This window comes from Sesamum indicum, linkage group LG8, assembly GCF_000512975.1.
Source record: "Sesamum indicum cultivar Zhongzhi No. 13 linkage group LG8, S_indicum_v1.0, whole genome shotgun sequence".
NCBI classification, from domain to species: domain Eukaryota; kingdom Viridiplantae; phylum Streptophyta; class Magnoliopsida; order Lamiales; family Pedaliaceae; genus Sesamum; species Sesamum indicum.
In genome coordinates this window covers 14,552,637-14,568,840 of record NC_026152.1, presented here as the reverse complement: position 1 = coordinate 14,568,840, position 16,204 = coordinate 14,552,637, and the positions used below count along the sequence as shown (strand labels likewise).

The 16,204-nt window shown below is 36.3% G+C and overlaps 3 protein-coding genes and 1 pseudogene across 3 annotated transcripts; 1 reads left to right on the top strand and 3 right to left on the bottom strand.

Annotated features, from left to right (window-relative positions):
- On the top strand, positions 511–1,615 carry LOC105168823 (E3 ubiquitin-protein ligase RNF181-like). The gene is made up of 2 exons (XM_011088980.1): positions 511–810; positions 1,499–1,615. Exons 1-2 carry the CDS (start codon positions 511–513, stop codon positions 1,613–1,615), a joined length of 417 nt encoding a protein of 138 aa, XP_011087282.1.
- On the bottom strand, positions 2,106–3,168 carry LOC105168822 (germin-like protein subfamily T member 2). The gene has a single exon (XM_011088979.2). It carries the CDS (start codon positions 2,920–2,922, stop codon positions 2,278–2,280), a length of 645 nt encoding a protein of 214 aa, XP_011087281.1. The 5' UTR covers positions 2,923–3,168; the 3' UTR covers positions 2,106–2,277.
- On the bottom strand, positions 3,494–7,584 carry LOC105168740 (annotated as a pseudogene).
- On the bottom strand, positions 9,843–13,808 carry LOC105168739 (polynucleotide 5'-hydroxyl-kinase NOL9). Its single transcript, XM_020696505.1, has 9 exons — positions 13,557–13,808; positions 12,716–12,813; positions 12,582–12,615; positions 12,024–12,193; positions 11,695–11,878; positions 11,205–11,385; positions 10,891–10,987; positions 10,403–10,530; positions 9,843–10,110 (listed from the first exon to the last, which is right to left on the bottom strand). Exons 1-9 carry the CDS (start codon positions 13,736–13,738, stop codon positions 10,057–10,059), a joined length of 1,128 nt encoding a protein of 375 aa, XP_020552164.1. The 5' UTR covers positions 13,739–13,808; the 3' UTR covers positions 9,843–10,056.

Genomic DNA, 16,204 nt, shown 5'->3' with positions numbered 1-16,204 from the left:
ATTTAAGAAACTCAAATGTACATTTTCATACCTAAAATCATTATTCACGTAAAAAATAATTAATTCAGACCAGTTTTTGCCGCCAATCTAATCACATTGCTATTGTTGCACTCATTATATAATTTGTTCTACTTCTTAACATACATCAATTACATGACAAATGCATTAAACTCTTGTTGAATCTGATCCAATATTGAACTGCAATTTCCGTACGACGTTTCATTTAGAACAACATTTGAAACTCCACCTAGTTGAAATAGAAAACAACATACATAAAAGTCTCCTTCTTGTCTAGGTGCAACCAATTTTGTGTTGAACACTCAAATTGTTCAAAGCTCATCTCAACCACCATTTCACTTCAAAACCACGGCAATATTACCTGACAACAAATCAACCATTTACAAGTATAGAGTATTGCATACAAATCCCTCCTCGAACTCTCCTAAAAAACAACACATCCATCAATGAACTAATCAATGTTTATTACTACTACTCTTTGTTCACTTTCCAATGGCATTCAAGAACATACTCATCTCTATGCTTACTACCATCTTTGGGCCAAGAACATTGTCAAAATCTCGGGCAGCAGCAGTAGTTGAGTGTGCTGTCTGCCTGTCGACCCTGGAGGGCGAAAATGGGACGCGGGTGCTGCCTTGTCTGCATGAGTTTCACAGCGTTTGCATCGGTAGATGGCTGGCCACCCCACATTTCAAGAACACGTGTCCGGTTTGCAGGTTTCCAATGGAACAAGACTGTAACGAAGGTGATCATAAGAGGTCCAGAAGACAAGAGCGTTTCACTGAGGAAATGGTGATTTGGTTTTCTTCTTTCCATGTTGCTGGTTTCTGATGATCATCGATAACTTTCCTATTTCAAACATGTATATAGAATGCCATGAAGTTGTAAATGAAGTCTTGCACGGAAACACCTCTTGTTCTTGCTTAGCTCTGTTTTTACTCACATTTTCCCCTTGCTCCTGTTGTTGGAGAAGTCCCACATTCAGACAAGAAAAAAGGTCACCTTGTTGCATGCCACTCAAGATATTTTCTCAAGAACAGCAATGTTCAGGCATAGAAGCCTGTGAAGTAGTAGTTGGTAGATCTAATCATATCATAAAACCAATGCAAACTCCATGACAAGTTCACATAATGTGTGTTCTTGATTACATTAAATGTCGTTAATATATCTAAACTTGTAATGGGATTACCGCTCCTTGGAGAATGCCTTTTTGTCTGATTATAGCAGCTTTGTTCTCCTTACTACTGATCTCATTGCAATAAAAAATATTAGAAGTAGCAAAAGCCATTTACATGGCAAAATAGAATACAGGGCCATAATAACCACAGTCAAGATATCACTCTCTTGTTAGGTTCATCACTGATCCTCAGCTCAAGAACTGTCGTGGCCATTGCGATGGTCTTCACATTGATGCTTTGGCTGCCCTCAGAATTTGATCAGGCAACCTCTCACAGCCTGATTCCTTGATCTGCGCTTGCAGGCCATTGAGGCATACAATGCTGCCAGTCCCTGTGAGGTGCCCTTCAGGAACATGACCCTGATCACAATGGGAAATGGGGGAGCTGGAGATGCTTGGTGGTTTGACTGCCGTTTTTGATAAGAAAAATTTTGAGTGAAGTTTTAAGTACTTTGACTGATGGATTCATGAAAGATGCTCCGAGAGCTGAATAAAGCTGTTTATTTGTTGAACTAGAATGGTGTGTAGAGAATCTGAAATCCTTAACAAATTTGGACGTAAAGTAGGATTTCTTGGCAGCAATATTTGTCTTGTTTAATAATCGAAACATATCCACAAATTTAAAATCGTGCCATTATTACTTTAGTGTGTTGGTGCATGTATTCGTTTAATCTTATCACCAAATTATAAGTTATAGCATCTGTGACATTTTGATATTTCCAAATCCATGAAGTAGTTGTGTTCAATGACTGTTTCTTATTATGTTATGACCGAAGATATCAGATTAAGCTGCATTACATGGTCTCATAGGACCTTAGACAGTCCTTTATGGTAGAACACTAATTAAAAGTTGACAGAGTTTCAACCAGGACTACTAGGTACCAAGGACTAGCTACTTTTGGTAGAAGCATTGACTTAAAACGAAAAATCAATTTCTCTGGAAGATACAGGTGCTTATTTTTGTGACACTAATTGGTTTACTGAAGGAATACACGAGAAGAATAGATAAACACAGCTGCTGTGAACTGTTTCTTGTCCTTTTTATTCTGAATCTTAACTCAAAAAGGAAAGTAGAGAACAGTTTAACCACCAAACTTGGACTTGATTTCATCAATCACAGTTTGCTCGACCTGGAAAGCTTTTGTCAGAACATTGTCAGGGACAGAAGCCGTCGAAGCAAAAAGATTCAGGGGAAGCACAACGGCCCCAGGCAAATGACTGTTAAAAGCTGTGAAAATCAGTGCTTTCTCCTGTCCAACATTCAGCTGGAAGTGCACTAGCCCCCTTGGAATCACAAACATCTGTCCTGCCGTTAAATTCTTTGAGTAAAACACGTTCCCGGTTGTTATCAGCCCCACGAGCAGCTTTCCCTGAACAACTATGCCAGATTCTGTGGCCCGAGGATGTGAATGAGGAGGATTAAGTCCTCCAGGAGCGATGTCAACTCGGTTCATGGAGATCCCAAGAGTGTTAAGGCCTGGAAATGCAAGAACGTTGCCCTGAGTCACACTGCTTCCAAAAGAATTGTTTGTGCTCCCTTCTTGGCTGAGCCCGTCAAAAAAGAAATCGTCTGAGGTTACATTTGAGGCCAGTTTGCAGGGAAAGCCGTTTGCTGATATCGTGCCTTTCAAATCAGCTATACAGAAATCCTGCAACGGATCAGGATCTGCAGAGTGAGAAGGGAATGGTAAGAGTAGCAAAAGTATTAAGCAGAGCTCAGAAGTCATGGAGCAAATGTATAGAAGATGATGAGACTATTGCCTGGTGAAGCACAGTTTGATTGCTTTATAGGCCAGGTTTCTTGATCTTATTCAAGAAAGTCAATGCAACAGATGCTATGAAAAGTCTAACATAAAAGGTGGGTTTGGAGCAGTTGGATTTTGAGTCTTGATATTAGATGAAAAACCAGCATCATGTGGAGAAAGTGAAGGAATGACCTCAAGAGAACATATCACCAGGGGGGGCGACCCCCACACCATCTATATCAGTGCTCTTATAAAAATGAATAATGAACAAGTTCTTGGGCAAAAGAGTGCAGAGTGGGAGAACTAGTCAACAGCAATCAACAATTGTGTTTTTCTCCTGCCAACTAACTTGGAGAAAAAAAAAAGGCAATAAACAGATCATTGGAGCAAAACAGTGAAGTTGACATTTTGATCACTGACATTTCTGTTTGGCTTTTCATCAATCTAATTAGCTAAGCAACAAGAATGGCAAATTTAAAAGGTTGTAAGGTTCCCCTCATGGACTTTGTAAATGGAAAATTTAAGACCAAGAGCATATCAGTAACTGCACAGGTTTGACTAAATGCTTTAAATAATTGCACAGGTGTGAGAGAAAAAGAGCACCAAAATCAGTAATTGAGTATCAATCACTACATCGTTCCATCGAACTATGGTGTTCTGCAACCCTAGAAAAAAGAGAATTTATCTACGAAAATGAGTCCAAGTAAAAAAGATGGACCTAGTTACTACGAAAAGGGCAACCCGTTTTCCGTTCTCTATGTACTATATTGCTAATCAGCTTCAAGTTTTACATGCTCTTCTCTGATCTTGACTGATGTAACTGACTGCACTCAGCATCTGTAGCGTCAAGCAAAATCTTGCGATTGTGGTATTCAAGCTGCAAAGAGATAACCACCATATACTGATTATTCTTCCTATCAGATTGTTTCTCCAACCAGCTAATATCATCCACGTTTTCCATGTGAGACAGAGTTATATGTGCTGTAGATGAAAAGCTTCATTCTGACATCAAGGCTGCATAGTCTTCTTGCACGTTTTGCATGCCAGGAGACTTCGGTCCCATGGATCTCTGACCTAAAAATGGCAAAGTTAGTAGCAAACTACGAGATTCTTGCTTTAAAATTCCATAGATATTTCGGATATTCAGAACTTTAGCATCAAGTAAATATGGAAACGTTGTTGACAGCCTCCAAGACCACCAATATATTTATGTTTAACATTTGTTCCCTATCATTTCATTTTCTCGCTACATGAAAGGAGAGAAAGATCATCTTCTTTTTCATGACTGTTCGAGAATGAAATGTTCCTTGATCAATTAGTAGTTAATACTATCATATTCTAAGTGAAGCTCTATTTTCACCATCCTATTTAAGTACTGAAGTTTTACTTCTAAAAACAAACAAAGCATGCATATAGATGTAAGGTCCCAAGTCAAGCTTATGGCACTAAGAATCCCATCCAAATGGGCAAATGTGTGTAATTGGTAAATACATGAAAAATCAAGAAAAGAAACTTCATTAAAACTTTACCACTAGCAGTTGAGATGCGAGAAGCAAAAGCTCATAAAACATTCAAGCTGGGGCTTCAACACTCTGTCCAGCAAATCTATAGCCATTCACATTCTAATCCGCAGAAAAGAATGGAAAAGAGAACGAAAAGGAACTGCCACAACCGAAAATAAGAGAACATTGATTAAATAAGTTACAAAACATTGCCTCATTCTATATATATGAAATGAGCTTCAAAATCACTTTGAATATAGTAAGAATGAGCTGTACTTCACAGTTTAAGCACCAGATTTTCATCCCCTCCCAGAGAATCAATAGCACACATAGTCTTCATATCCAAAGATGTCTCATACATTGTTCGATTTTCAGAATTCAAGGTTAAGTGAAGAGCTACCTTTACGACTCCACTGTTTTTACCTGATTTACTACCACCTCAAATCATTTTTCAGGCATCTGAACAACATCGAAGAAAGAAAAGACAAACTCAAATAAAGGAGAGTTCTCTTGTAAAGGAAATCTCACCTGCAGGAGAAAAGTTCATGCATCTCTGTTGTTTGAGGGAGATTTCACTTCAAGTCTAATCTTCCGGAGATGTTGAGCTATCTCAGCCAAGAGTTTAGTTCCCTCGCCCCCTCTTTGCAGTGTCATAGCAGCATGCTTTAAGAAGCCACTATCTGCTTCGACGGCTCTCAACCTCTCCTTAATCAAGGATACTTCTCTTGTAAGAGTGGCCTTACTTTTATTTCCTATCACAACATGGAGAACCTTTATGGGTTAACAATCATGTAGAAAGTAAGTGAAAAATGTAAAGGAAAAGAAAGATTGGAAACAATGGCCAGCAGTCTAAATATTGAAATTTTCAGCTCTCAATTACCTTCGCCTTCTTCTTCATCCTTGATTGTGCCTAACTCTAGGGAATTGGATCCTTCATTTGTCTTCACCTTTTCCTCAAGATCAGTCAAAAGTCCTAGAAGATAAGATCTCTCTCCTTCAAAATCTATATATGATTCTTCTTGATTTCCTCCTCCATTCTCCATAGGGCGTTCATAAGTACGCTCACTTTCATTTTGATCAGCTCCATATAAGCTGATGTAGTCTGATTTCTCACTAAATGACGATAAGGCTTGGGATTTCATTTCTTGGTAATCTTCATCAGCATCCATTTCACAAATCTCACTACCTACTTTCCTGATATGCCCGTATTTTTCTCTATAGGCCTCGAGTTCAGACTCTAAAGCCTTTATGTCTTCCTCTCTCTTCACAAGTATGTCTCTCATGATTTGCAGAGCTTCTTGATCGTACTCCGCCTGCTCTTCCATCATTCTCTGATACTGTAAAGCCTCCATTTGGACAGCTGCCTTTTCTGCTTGTAGACGGGTAATCATGGCCATTGCATTATTTGCTGCTATAGCAGAAGCACTTCTTTCTTCATCCAATTCCATGTACAAAGCCATCAGGGACTTGTGGTCCACACGAACTTGTCTCTTCAAACGACTCAAAGTTTCACCGTCCACCTCACTGAGAATACTTGCCTGATCAATAGGCTCTATTGTAGAGTCCATTCTGTCCATTGATGGTTTTCTGATACTCCTGTTAATCCATCTAGGGCTCAGCAGAGCTGCTGAATCAAAAGGAATCCCGAAAAATTTATTGCCTCTTGCAAAACTAGGGGTTCTATTAGTATCTTCATTTACTTCCTCAGTATCTGCTGGTGGTGGCTGTGGTGGCGGCGCAGTCTTATCTTTGACATCCTCTTTACCTGCTATAGGACAGTACAACATTCAACATCTATACGTATCCAATTTATATAATATCTCTATCATCACGAGCTCGTCTTTAAACAAAAAATAAGTTTAAAGAAGGCCTGATGTAAAAGGCAGGAGATAAACACACAGAACAAGATTCTTTGTGATTTCTGACACAAGAATTCATATGCTAGCTTAAAATGAACGAATAACATTTCTTTCCTGCTACAAAAGCATTGCCATAATGTAAGATTGAAATCACAAGCATCAAAACAATGTTGAGTTCTTTACCAATATGAAATTTTATTCATCTGAAAATCCCACTGGAGAATAGAGAACTGAAAGAAAATGCGCTTTTGTACCGCAATTTGCTCCATACAATAAAGTAAAACAAGAGAAATACCACTGACCTTGATTCTCTACATTTGAAGAATCATCCTCCGGAACCTCCGAGTCCGTGTCTGATGTAAACTTAAGCTCTGCATACCTAATATGTGGCAACTCCGTGTGGAGACGGGGCTGGCACGTTCATTGATAAACTCCTCATATATTTAGTGGCTGGTTTCAATTTCAGAGGCTCCTCGCAGCAAGAACACCTAGGAACACCACTACTCTTCTCATCAAATACATCAGCATCATCCTTCTTTACTGGTTTCACGAGCATTTTTTGTTCTTCCTCCGTAAAATCAATATCCTTGTGCATTATCCCAACAAGGGACTTATACTTTTCACAATCAGAATCCTTTCCTGTGGCGAAGGAAAGGAGGCATCCTTGGCACATGCTACGGATATCGGACAACTTCTTGTGCATGTGGCAATAGGCAAGAGAGGAGATGTCCTTCTTGTGACCCTCACACATCGAATCATTATAGTAAAAGCTCGAGTGCCTATGGACAAGGACATGATCAATCCTTGTGCAGAGCAAGCACGGTACTCTAAGTCCGAAGAACTTGGCCAATTCGTTGGAAATGAATGCGAGCAATCCGTCGACGAAAAGCAAGATGATCATCATCCATTCGAGGATGGCATAAATCAAGAACTGTGGAAAGGTTTCCACAGGTTCATCAAGAATGCTCTTGAATGCTTCCATCGGCATATTGACAAACACGGTCAAAATCAAACAAACCAAGAATGATACCAAAGACTATGGACAAAATCAAACTGGGACACTGTAAATGTTTGGATTGATCATGACCATGGACAGAAAAGCAAAGCCCAGATCATGACCAGTCTGTGTGTCTCTCTCTCTTTCTTCCCCCCTCTCTCTCTTCTTTTCTCTCAATTTCACCTATTTTCTGTGTTTTGCTGTGGTTGTGTCGGTTGAAGGAAAAAGGGAAAAAAAACAACAGGATTCTCTGTTTCGGAGGTTGTCTAAATTTGGATGGTGGCGCTGGTTTGGTCTATGTCGGACCATTTACCTGAATTAACGGTCTACCATTTATGAAAGGAGACCGGTAGGGAACGACGATGTTTAGCATGTCAATTTTTATTGTTTTTTAATTGAACTGAAAGAAAAATTATATATGGAGAGATAATTGTCCGAACTACATGAGATTTGTTCTAGTTATACATAAAGTTCTTATAATTAAAAAAATTAATGTAGTATTTTTTAATTTTATTTTCTTCTAATTAATAGATTCTTTCATTAATCGAAATTCACGGCATTTGATAATATTAAAAAAAAATATATGAATGAAAATTTATATTTAGCCTCAATTGACTTATTACTGACTTACTGTAGTTCAAATAATTTTTTTCTAACCGAACTACCTTTATGCATATGCACACATTAATAAATATGAGAAGGTGTATTTTCACTGTTGATAGTTCGGTCATAAAAGATATAAATTTTTATTTAATTTTTTTACTAGTATCAGCAAATCTCGTGAATTTTAACTAATAGAATGATCTATTTGCTGGACGAAAATAAATATTATGAGTATAAGATGTAATTCTCTAACGATCGAGAATTTACTTATAATTATACCAAATTTAATGAGAAGACAGTGCAATTATCTCAAAACATGCAGATTCTTGATAGTTATATATAGTTATTTAATTAGAAAGTATTTTAATAATAAGCCTTGACACTCAACGGGATTGAGCATCTATGACTATAAACTTATGAAGTTTAATTTATTTTAATAATAATTATTTGTCTACTTTAACAATAATGCACAAGATATTATAAATTTCAAAACAATTTAGATCGGAAGTGGAAGAATTCAAAAAAAATGTAGACTTTTATGTGGATCTTTTTTTCATACTATTCAAATAAATATTTCGTATTACCATCTCGAATATTATTAAATGTGCATATTATAATATCATCAAATAAAGGGTAGATTATAACGACCTCCCCTAAGGTTTGGCATAATTACGAATACCTTTTCGTTGTTTGAAAAATTATCAATACCCCCTGATTTTAACGATCGTCTAACAATCCATTAGCTTTTCATCCATTTTTATGGTGAACTGACCAAAATGCCTAATAAATTAAAAATTATAATTTTATTTATTTTTAAAAAAATATTATATTTTTTAGGGACTAAGTGGATAATTTTTTTTATAATTTTTAAAAAAATTTCATCCATCCCGTTCAATTTATTTTATAAGGTTTTAATTTTAAAAAATAAAAAATAAAAAAATACAGTAAAGGAAAAATTAATAATTTCATACCTCCATTCAAGAATTAAATAATTTCATCAAACATCAGCGTATTTATAATTTTTCAAACAATAAGGAAATATTCGTAATTATGTTAAATTTTGGGGAGATCATTATAATTTACCCTCAAATAAAATGTAAATAATAGGAAGATTTTTCGAGACACTGACTTGAATTTGTTACTAAATATTTTGAAGATGAAATAGAGTACAATACCATAAAACACAAATATACTAATATCATACAGTACAATGTCCACTGAAAAATAGCATAAATCTAGCATTATTTTCCGCATTGAAGGAGTCATTCTACAAAAAATTACGGTATGATCATTGAATTATACGGACGACATACGGTTACTCCTAAACAAAGAATGTCTACACTTGGCCTTTTATTTTTTTCGTGTGTGTGTGTGTAAAGTAATTGGATTGTCATTTTCTTTTAATTATTTTTTTTATTCAATTGGAGTCACATTTAAAATGGGGTAAACCTCATCGGGTTAATTGTAATTTTTAATTTAATAAAGATGTATTTATAATTATAGTTAATTTTAGAGGGTGTTGATGTAACTTACCCTAATATAATTGTGCAAATATGAAAATATATGTTTCTTTTTGTCAATTAATATTTCTTTATTTTTTTATTTTGTTTTGGCTAAAACACAAGGGTATAGTGTACTTTCACACCTTCGGTAAATAAGGTAAGATTATCAAACCTTAGGTGGTGTAATTATACTTCCAAGATGTATTTATAATTACGATAAATATTAAGAAGTATTGTGATGGTAAGTTACCTATTACATCATTCGATTCACACACCGTATGTTTAATGAATACAAAAGGATTTCAAAAGATAGTATTATGGTTTGAAAATATAAGTAAATGCATCGAGCGGGCTGAGTGATGCTAGTATTGACATGAAGCGTTCGTGGAGCTTATAATTCGATAGTAGATGGACAAAAATTTCAGGTTAACACAAACAATCCCAAGAAATAAATTAGTTGGTCATTGCATAATGCAGAGTTTGAACACGATTTTAGCTGCAAAAATGAAGGCTATTTAGCATGAACGTCTCTCTTTCCCGACAACATGTTAGTACTTTGAAAGTATAAACATATGTTCTTAGTACAAGAAATACTGCCCTGCAGATGGATAGCTGTACTGATGAGTCTTCAGTTGTTGAGACATGTCCATCTCCTAGTTAGTAGAGAGTACATTTGCAGACATGTAAGGAGAAACGCAGCCTTGTACCTGGAAAAATGCAGCAGTTCAGGTTGTAATAGGTTTTGGACAAATTGTTGGAGAAGCAGCATTCAATTTGGGGAATTCCACCATGCAATTGAAAACAACCATAGAAAATCAACGGCCAAATGTGAGAGAGAGAGAGAGGAAGAATAAGAAGTAGAAGGGGGGGGGGGGGGGAGAGAGAGAGGGGGAGAAGAATAGTGAAGAGTTCTTTTGTTGTAATCTCTTTACTATATGCAAAGACAGAGAGAGAAGCAGACGAATTCCAAAAAAAGGACTTTTCCCGCAGGACGTGTACCTGCAGTAAAGAAGTTGGGATTTGAATAAAGCCCTGAAGTAACAGATCAACATCCTCCAGAGTCTGCTGTGGAACAGGGGTTATAATATGGAGCACGCCTCTAAAAGTATCGATGCCTCTCACAATCCCTGGTTCATAAAATAGAAAAAACTGAGTTTCACAGAGTTAGAAACAAATCAATGCCGTGATACTGTTTGATGTTATTTACATAAGAACATATCAGCAGCAGCATACTACTGCAAACTAGTCAACCGGTTCTCATAAAAGGACAAGGGTTGTATTTTCATGTATTGTAGAATCAAGCAAGTTACTAGAAAACAACTTTTGATCTTTTTTTAAAATTCAGACCACACATAGCTTTCATGGTCAGTATCTACGATATCGATCTATCAAATTGACCAATTCCATGGAGAAAATAAAGTGTTCTGTAGAAGTTAAAGAAACTTAAACGATAGAGAAAAGGGTCGTGAAAGAGTTAGTTAACTAACCCAAGCCAACACAATGAGGCCACTGATCAGATGCTGAACTGACTGCCAGACCAACGATAGTTGCATTCAAACTGTAGAAAGTTTCAGCTGGTGGGACCTACTAGGAAGATATCACAATCAGAAATATTCATTTGGTATAAGGAATGTAGAATATTTCATTTGATTTAATATAAAACTTCAGCTGCAATTACTTTTCTAAAGAAAATGATACAAGTGGCTGGAAATATATCTAATCTTTTGAGTAATTCTAAGAAAGATAGTCCTGCTAACAATTATTATTGCAATAATGCTAAGATAAGAATAGCTGAATCTACCTGGCAATGGAGGTGTTTAATTTTGATACTTGATATGGAAATTTCATAGGGAGGGTGAGCAGCTAATGAACGAGCAAGTTCTTTGATTGTGGAGATAGTCATATCACTGGGAAAGCACTGCCTGAAGTATGCCATTACACGCAAATCTCGTAGAAGGCGTGCATCCTTTTGTACCAGCACCCTGAGAAAGAGACTGTTAGCAATACAAGAAGCAAACAGACACCTTGAATCGAATTCACGGCAACTTGGAAACAGACATCTTATCATGGTAAAAAGAAAAATAAGAAACTGATTTTCAATTAGTGAGACCAAAGTGTTCAAAGATTTATGGAAGGAGAACTACATATGCACTTTGGTGGTCAAAAGTACAGTGATCCAGACCCTTACAAGGAAACTCCAAAGTCACACAGTAGCCTAGAAAAGATTATGCATGATAATGGACATTCAGAAAGCCAAATCTTTAACATAAAATGGAGATAATAGAACATACGATCTCTTCAAATGGTCCTGAAGAGCAGCATTGATCTCAACGACAGTCGCAGTATCAGTATCCCCCTCCTTCAACCAAAATGCACCAGCGGGTAAGTTCTTGCTCCGAGCAGATATCCCAATCTTAACCACATGGGTAGGAGACATATATTTTAGCATGTCCACCAGTATTTCATAACCAATACCTGGGAAACAAAATAGATAGCATAGCAGGTAATTGCCTTATACTACAAGCAGCAGATTCCATGCTAGACGAGGAATAATACCTGAACTTTAAATTTATAGCAGGTTACAGAAAAGAATAAAGAGAAGGAACAACAACAGACAAACCTTTTACCCAGCCAGGGGTATTTATGACAAGTGACACGCCAGCAACACCCTGGAATTCTGTCTTGTTACTCGTGCCGTATTCTTCCAAGTAATGGTCATACAGGGAAAATATGTAAGCCAAATAGGTAGTTGGGTCCCTTTTTGAGGAGATGTCGCCAAAGAAAAAGCATCTGATATCCAAAGTAAATAGTTTGATAGAGTTCCATTACCATAGATTTGGAGGATAAATTTAGCTTAAACAGATAAAAGTATTTTAATTCTATGTTTTTCTTTTTTCCCAAATTCCTGAAGAGTAAATACATTAATTAATAAAAGCAATTAATTCAGTCGAACATCTGAGGAAAAGCTTCCATCAAGCAATCAACTGTAAACTATCAACAAGCGAAGACCATTGCAATAGTGCAAATCTCAAATGCTAATGTTTCAGGGCAAATTCCAAAAACTGTTGCACCTTATGATTTTCAATCATTCTTGTTTGCTTCTGGAAAAAATAAGAAGAAAATAAACAAGGTTTGACCCACAACACAAGAAAATCAAAATGAACTAGGAATTTCATACCTTTCAGGAGTTTTCAAGCATGGAATTGTCAAATCTATCAAAGAGAAAAACAGTTATCAGAATAACATTAGGCGGCAAAGTAACCACACAAACAACCACCTTAGCAGAATGTCAAAATAGTGGAAATAATGTACCTGGAGTTATTTTGTCGATAACAGTGAGTGATAAGAGACCAGGAGGAGTAAACTCTGTCTGCCCAACATCAGTATCAAGGTAAGCCACTTTTTTGTGCCTGAAATCAAGAGTACATAGTTTGAACATGTCCTGCTGGCAAAAAGAAATTGTGGTTTCACTATAGGTAAATATGTTTTGGCAATGCACAAGTTTCAATTGCAACTCGTATCTCATCATTTTATCAACCTACAAGTACTTGTTCATGCCAAAATAAGTGAAAGCATCAATGCTCCAGATTACATGCACTCGCAAAAGCACAGAGCAGAGACAATAATGTTTTAATGTCTGGATAGTAGTTTATCTACATGGGGCAAGGATCTGTGGATGTGCATACACAAACAGACACACACATATATATAACATGCATTCAAAGTCTGTGTACTCATGTAAAATTTATCAACAGGTCTAATAAATAGGAATCTCTGGGTGAAAGCTTCAATCAGCTCGACTTGAAATCAATATGAAACATTTCCATCAATGATTTGATCAAACGATTAACTATACTCAACTTCCAATTTCAGGGACGATCTCACAGACTGACATGATTGTGATCGTCTAGCAATAAATGTGCAGGTACATTTCCAAGAACATGCAATTTTTCCTACTCACTAAAACTTCACAACCCACTAATTCCCATCTCAAATTGGTCAGAAATCCCAAAGCCCACAAACAAGTCAACAAATACCACAACATTTCCGCAATACCCAAGTTAATAAATTCAAATTTTCGTCGAGAAAAACAACAGTCCAAACCAGAAACCAACAAACATGAAGAAGACGTAAAGTCCCATGAGATAGATACCTCTGGAGAAGAACATTGAGGAGGTGGCGTGAGAAAGTAGTTTTGCCGCTATTCTTGGGACCGCAGACAAAGGTGATAGGAAGTGCAGCTGACCCGCAGGCTATGGCCTCGGCTGCGGCAGCCCATTCCTCAGGAATAAATATTTTAGGTGATGGGCTCTCAGTTTCAGAAGCTGCCGCCATATCCAGAAGTAACTATGCTCTCTCTCTCTCTCTCTCTCTCTCTCTCTCTCTCTCTCTCTCTCTCTCTCTCTCTCTCAGTTCATTCTGGGTAATATTAATAATACTTATATTGGGTGGATGGGGGTGGGGGTGGGACCGTGGGGGCAGCGGGAGGGTTTTTAGGTGGGGTTTTTGGGGTAGAACGGTGGCAGGAAGCTGGGCACGCCGCCGGCGTGTGTCCTGTGATTTTCGTGTGTCAACAAACCTTTTGGTTTGTTCTCTACACATTCGTATATTATTTTACATATAATATAAAAATATATATATTTAAATATGTGTTATAAAATATAAAATAAAAACAGTTACATATTTATTTGTCAATTCCTCATTTATTTATCGTCTTTTTGTTTATGTATTATATTAATCTTTACATCTCATACGCACAATAAAATATACATAGTGAGAGCACATTAAATAGTTGTGCTCAATTTAATTTTAATTATATTTATTTAATTAAATTAAATGAATAAATAATTAAGTATGAAAACTACAAAAAATATTTTAATTATAAATGTGAATGAATTTAATTTTTTTTTGACAAATCAAGTGATTAAAGAGATGTTATTTTGTCTTTAAAAAAAAGCACAATTGATGGTATTTAGTAAATCAAAATTAGTTATTTTAAGTTACTCACACGCAATAAATAATGATATTTTTTATGTGCATCCTTGTATTTATAGATCAATTGCAAAATTGTCCATTATTTATTCCATTTTGCAATGTCGTCCTTTCGGAGACATTCCAACAACTATTACTTGGCTAAAACACCCCTCAAATTAAGATCGAAATATGCATAATTGTAAGTAGATCCCTTTGTTTTTAAACACAGTCTCAACTTAAAGAATATTTGGTTGAACTTATTTAAAATATTTTGTAAGCTCATATATATTTTATTTTAACAATAAGTTCATAAAGTGTTTGGATAAAATAAGATTACGAAGCTTATATTATATTAGTAATGTTGTATTTATTAACATTTTAATTAAAATAAGTTAACAACTCCTTGTTTTTTCTTAAAAAGTTTACAAGCTCTTGGTACCTTATTTTTAAAAAATTATCAGATACTTTGTAGCATCTTATAAACTTTGAAACACCCTCTTAGTCTCTACCGATCGTTGTACCCTTATTGAGTCTTGATCATTGCAATTTGGCCACTAAATGCCAAACAAAATTCTCTTATTAAATCATGATGATGTGCATAAAAATAAATTGGTCCAAAAAGACTCAAATGATCCAAAAAGAAATAAATGAGAGGCCCGTGGCATCCTAAAAGGCCCAAATCATAAGAGCCCCAAAAACACTTGATAAGCGGCCTTATCAAGCACCCCCTAGAAAGTAGACATGCGGGCGGCCTTGACATGTGTCCCCTAGAAAGTAGATAAGCGTGCAACCTTGGTGGAGGTCTCCCAGAAAGCAGATTGGCAAAAAAATGAGGCATGTTTCCTCAAGAACGACCCAAGAGAGAGGCTCGTTGGGCTCGGCAGGAGAAACCCACCACCCCAGAATTCATCCGATGATGAAACCTGCAAGTTTGGCTTAAGAAGGAGGTCTAATACGAAGGTCTGTTGCATCTTTCCAAGGCCGGCCCGAAGGGAGGAAGGTGCCCTCAAGAGGTTGAACTTTTCAACCTAAGAGGACTCCCGCCAGGTAGAAGTCTGCACAAAGAAATAGTCTCCCTTCATTAGAAGACTTGCTGCTTAAGGAACGGATAAAGTGCAATCGAATCCCTCCTGAATCCCGCCTTCCTCGCTGGGCATGCAGATCCCCCTCACCAAAACTCCTGTTATAGACCCCTTCCGCACCTGAGAACCACTCTTGCTGTTACTCTACTATTTTAATTCATGCTCTTGCATACGAAATTATTATTTCTTTCACTATTTCTCGTTATAATTTGTCTTTATATTCATCTATTTTTAAATCCGACACTAATTTAAGCATCAGAGTGCTAACCCTTTGTTTTGCAAATCTTCTTTCTCAAGAGCTTTCACTTAATTAGCCCAAATCTAGCATCAAAATCCAAGACATTTGAACCCGTGCTAAAATCGCAAGTATCATATGGGACAATTACATTCACCTTCCTTGATTTTTAATGTAATTACATGTAAATTTCATGTGATTTAGAAAATTACATATAGTACCCCTAAGATTCACTTTTATCTGACAAATAAGTTCACTCGTTACTCAAAATTCTTCAAATTTAATGATATTAACAGAAAATCGGATAGAGTTTTATATTTACCACTGTTTGACTTATTAGTAGTTTATTACAAATCAAATGAATTTTCTTATACTCTTATACATTTTCACTTATTAATGCATGTAATTAGATATATTTTCACAATTGTAAAGGTAGTTTGGTCATAAAAAATTTATTTAAACTGCAATAAGTCTATATCATAATGTGTAGTTGGCCAAGCTGGGTTAGAC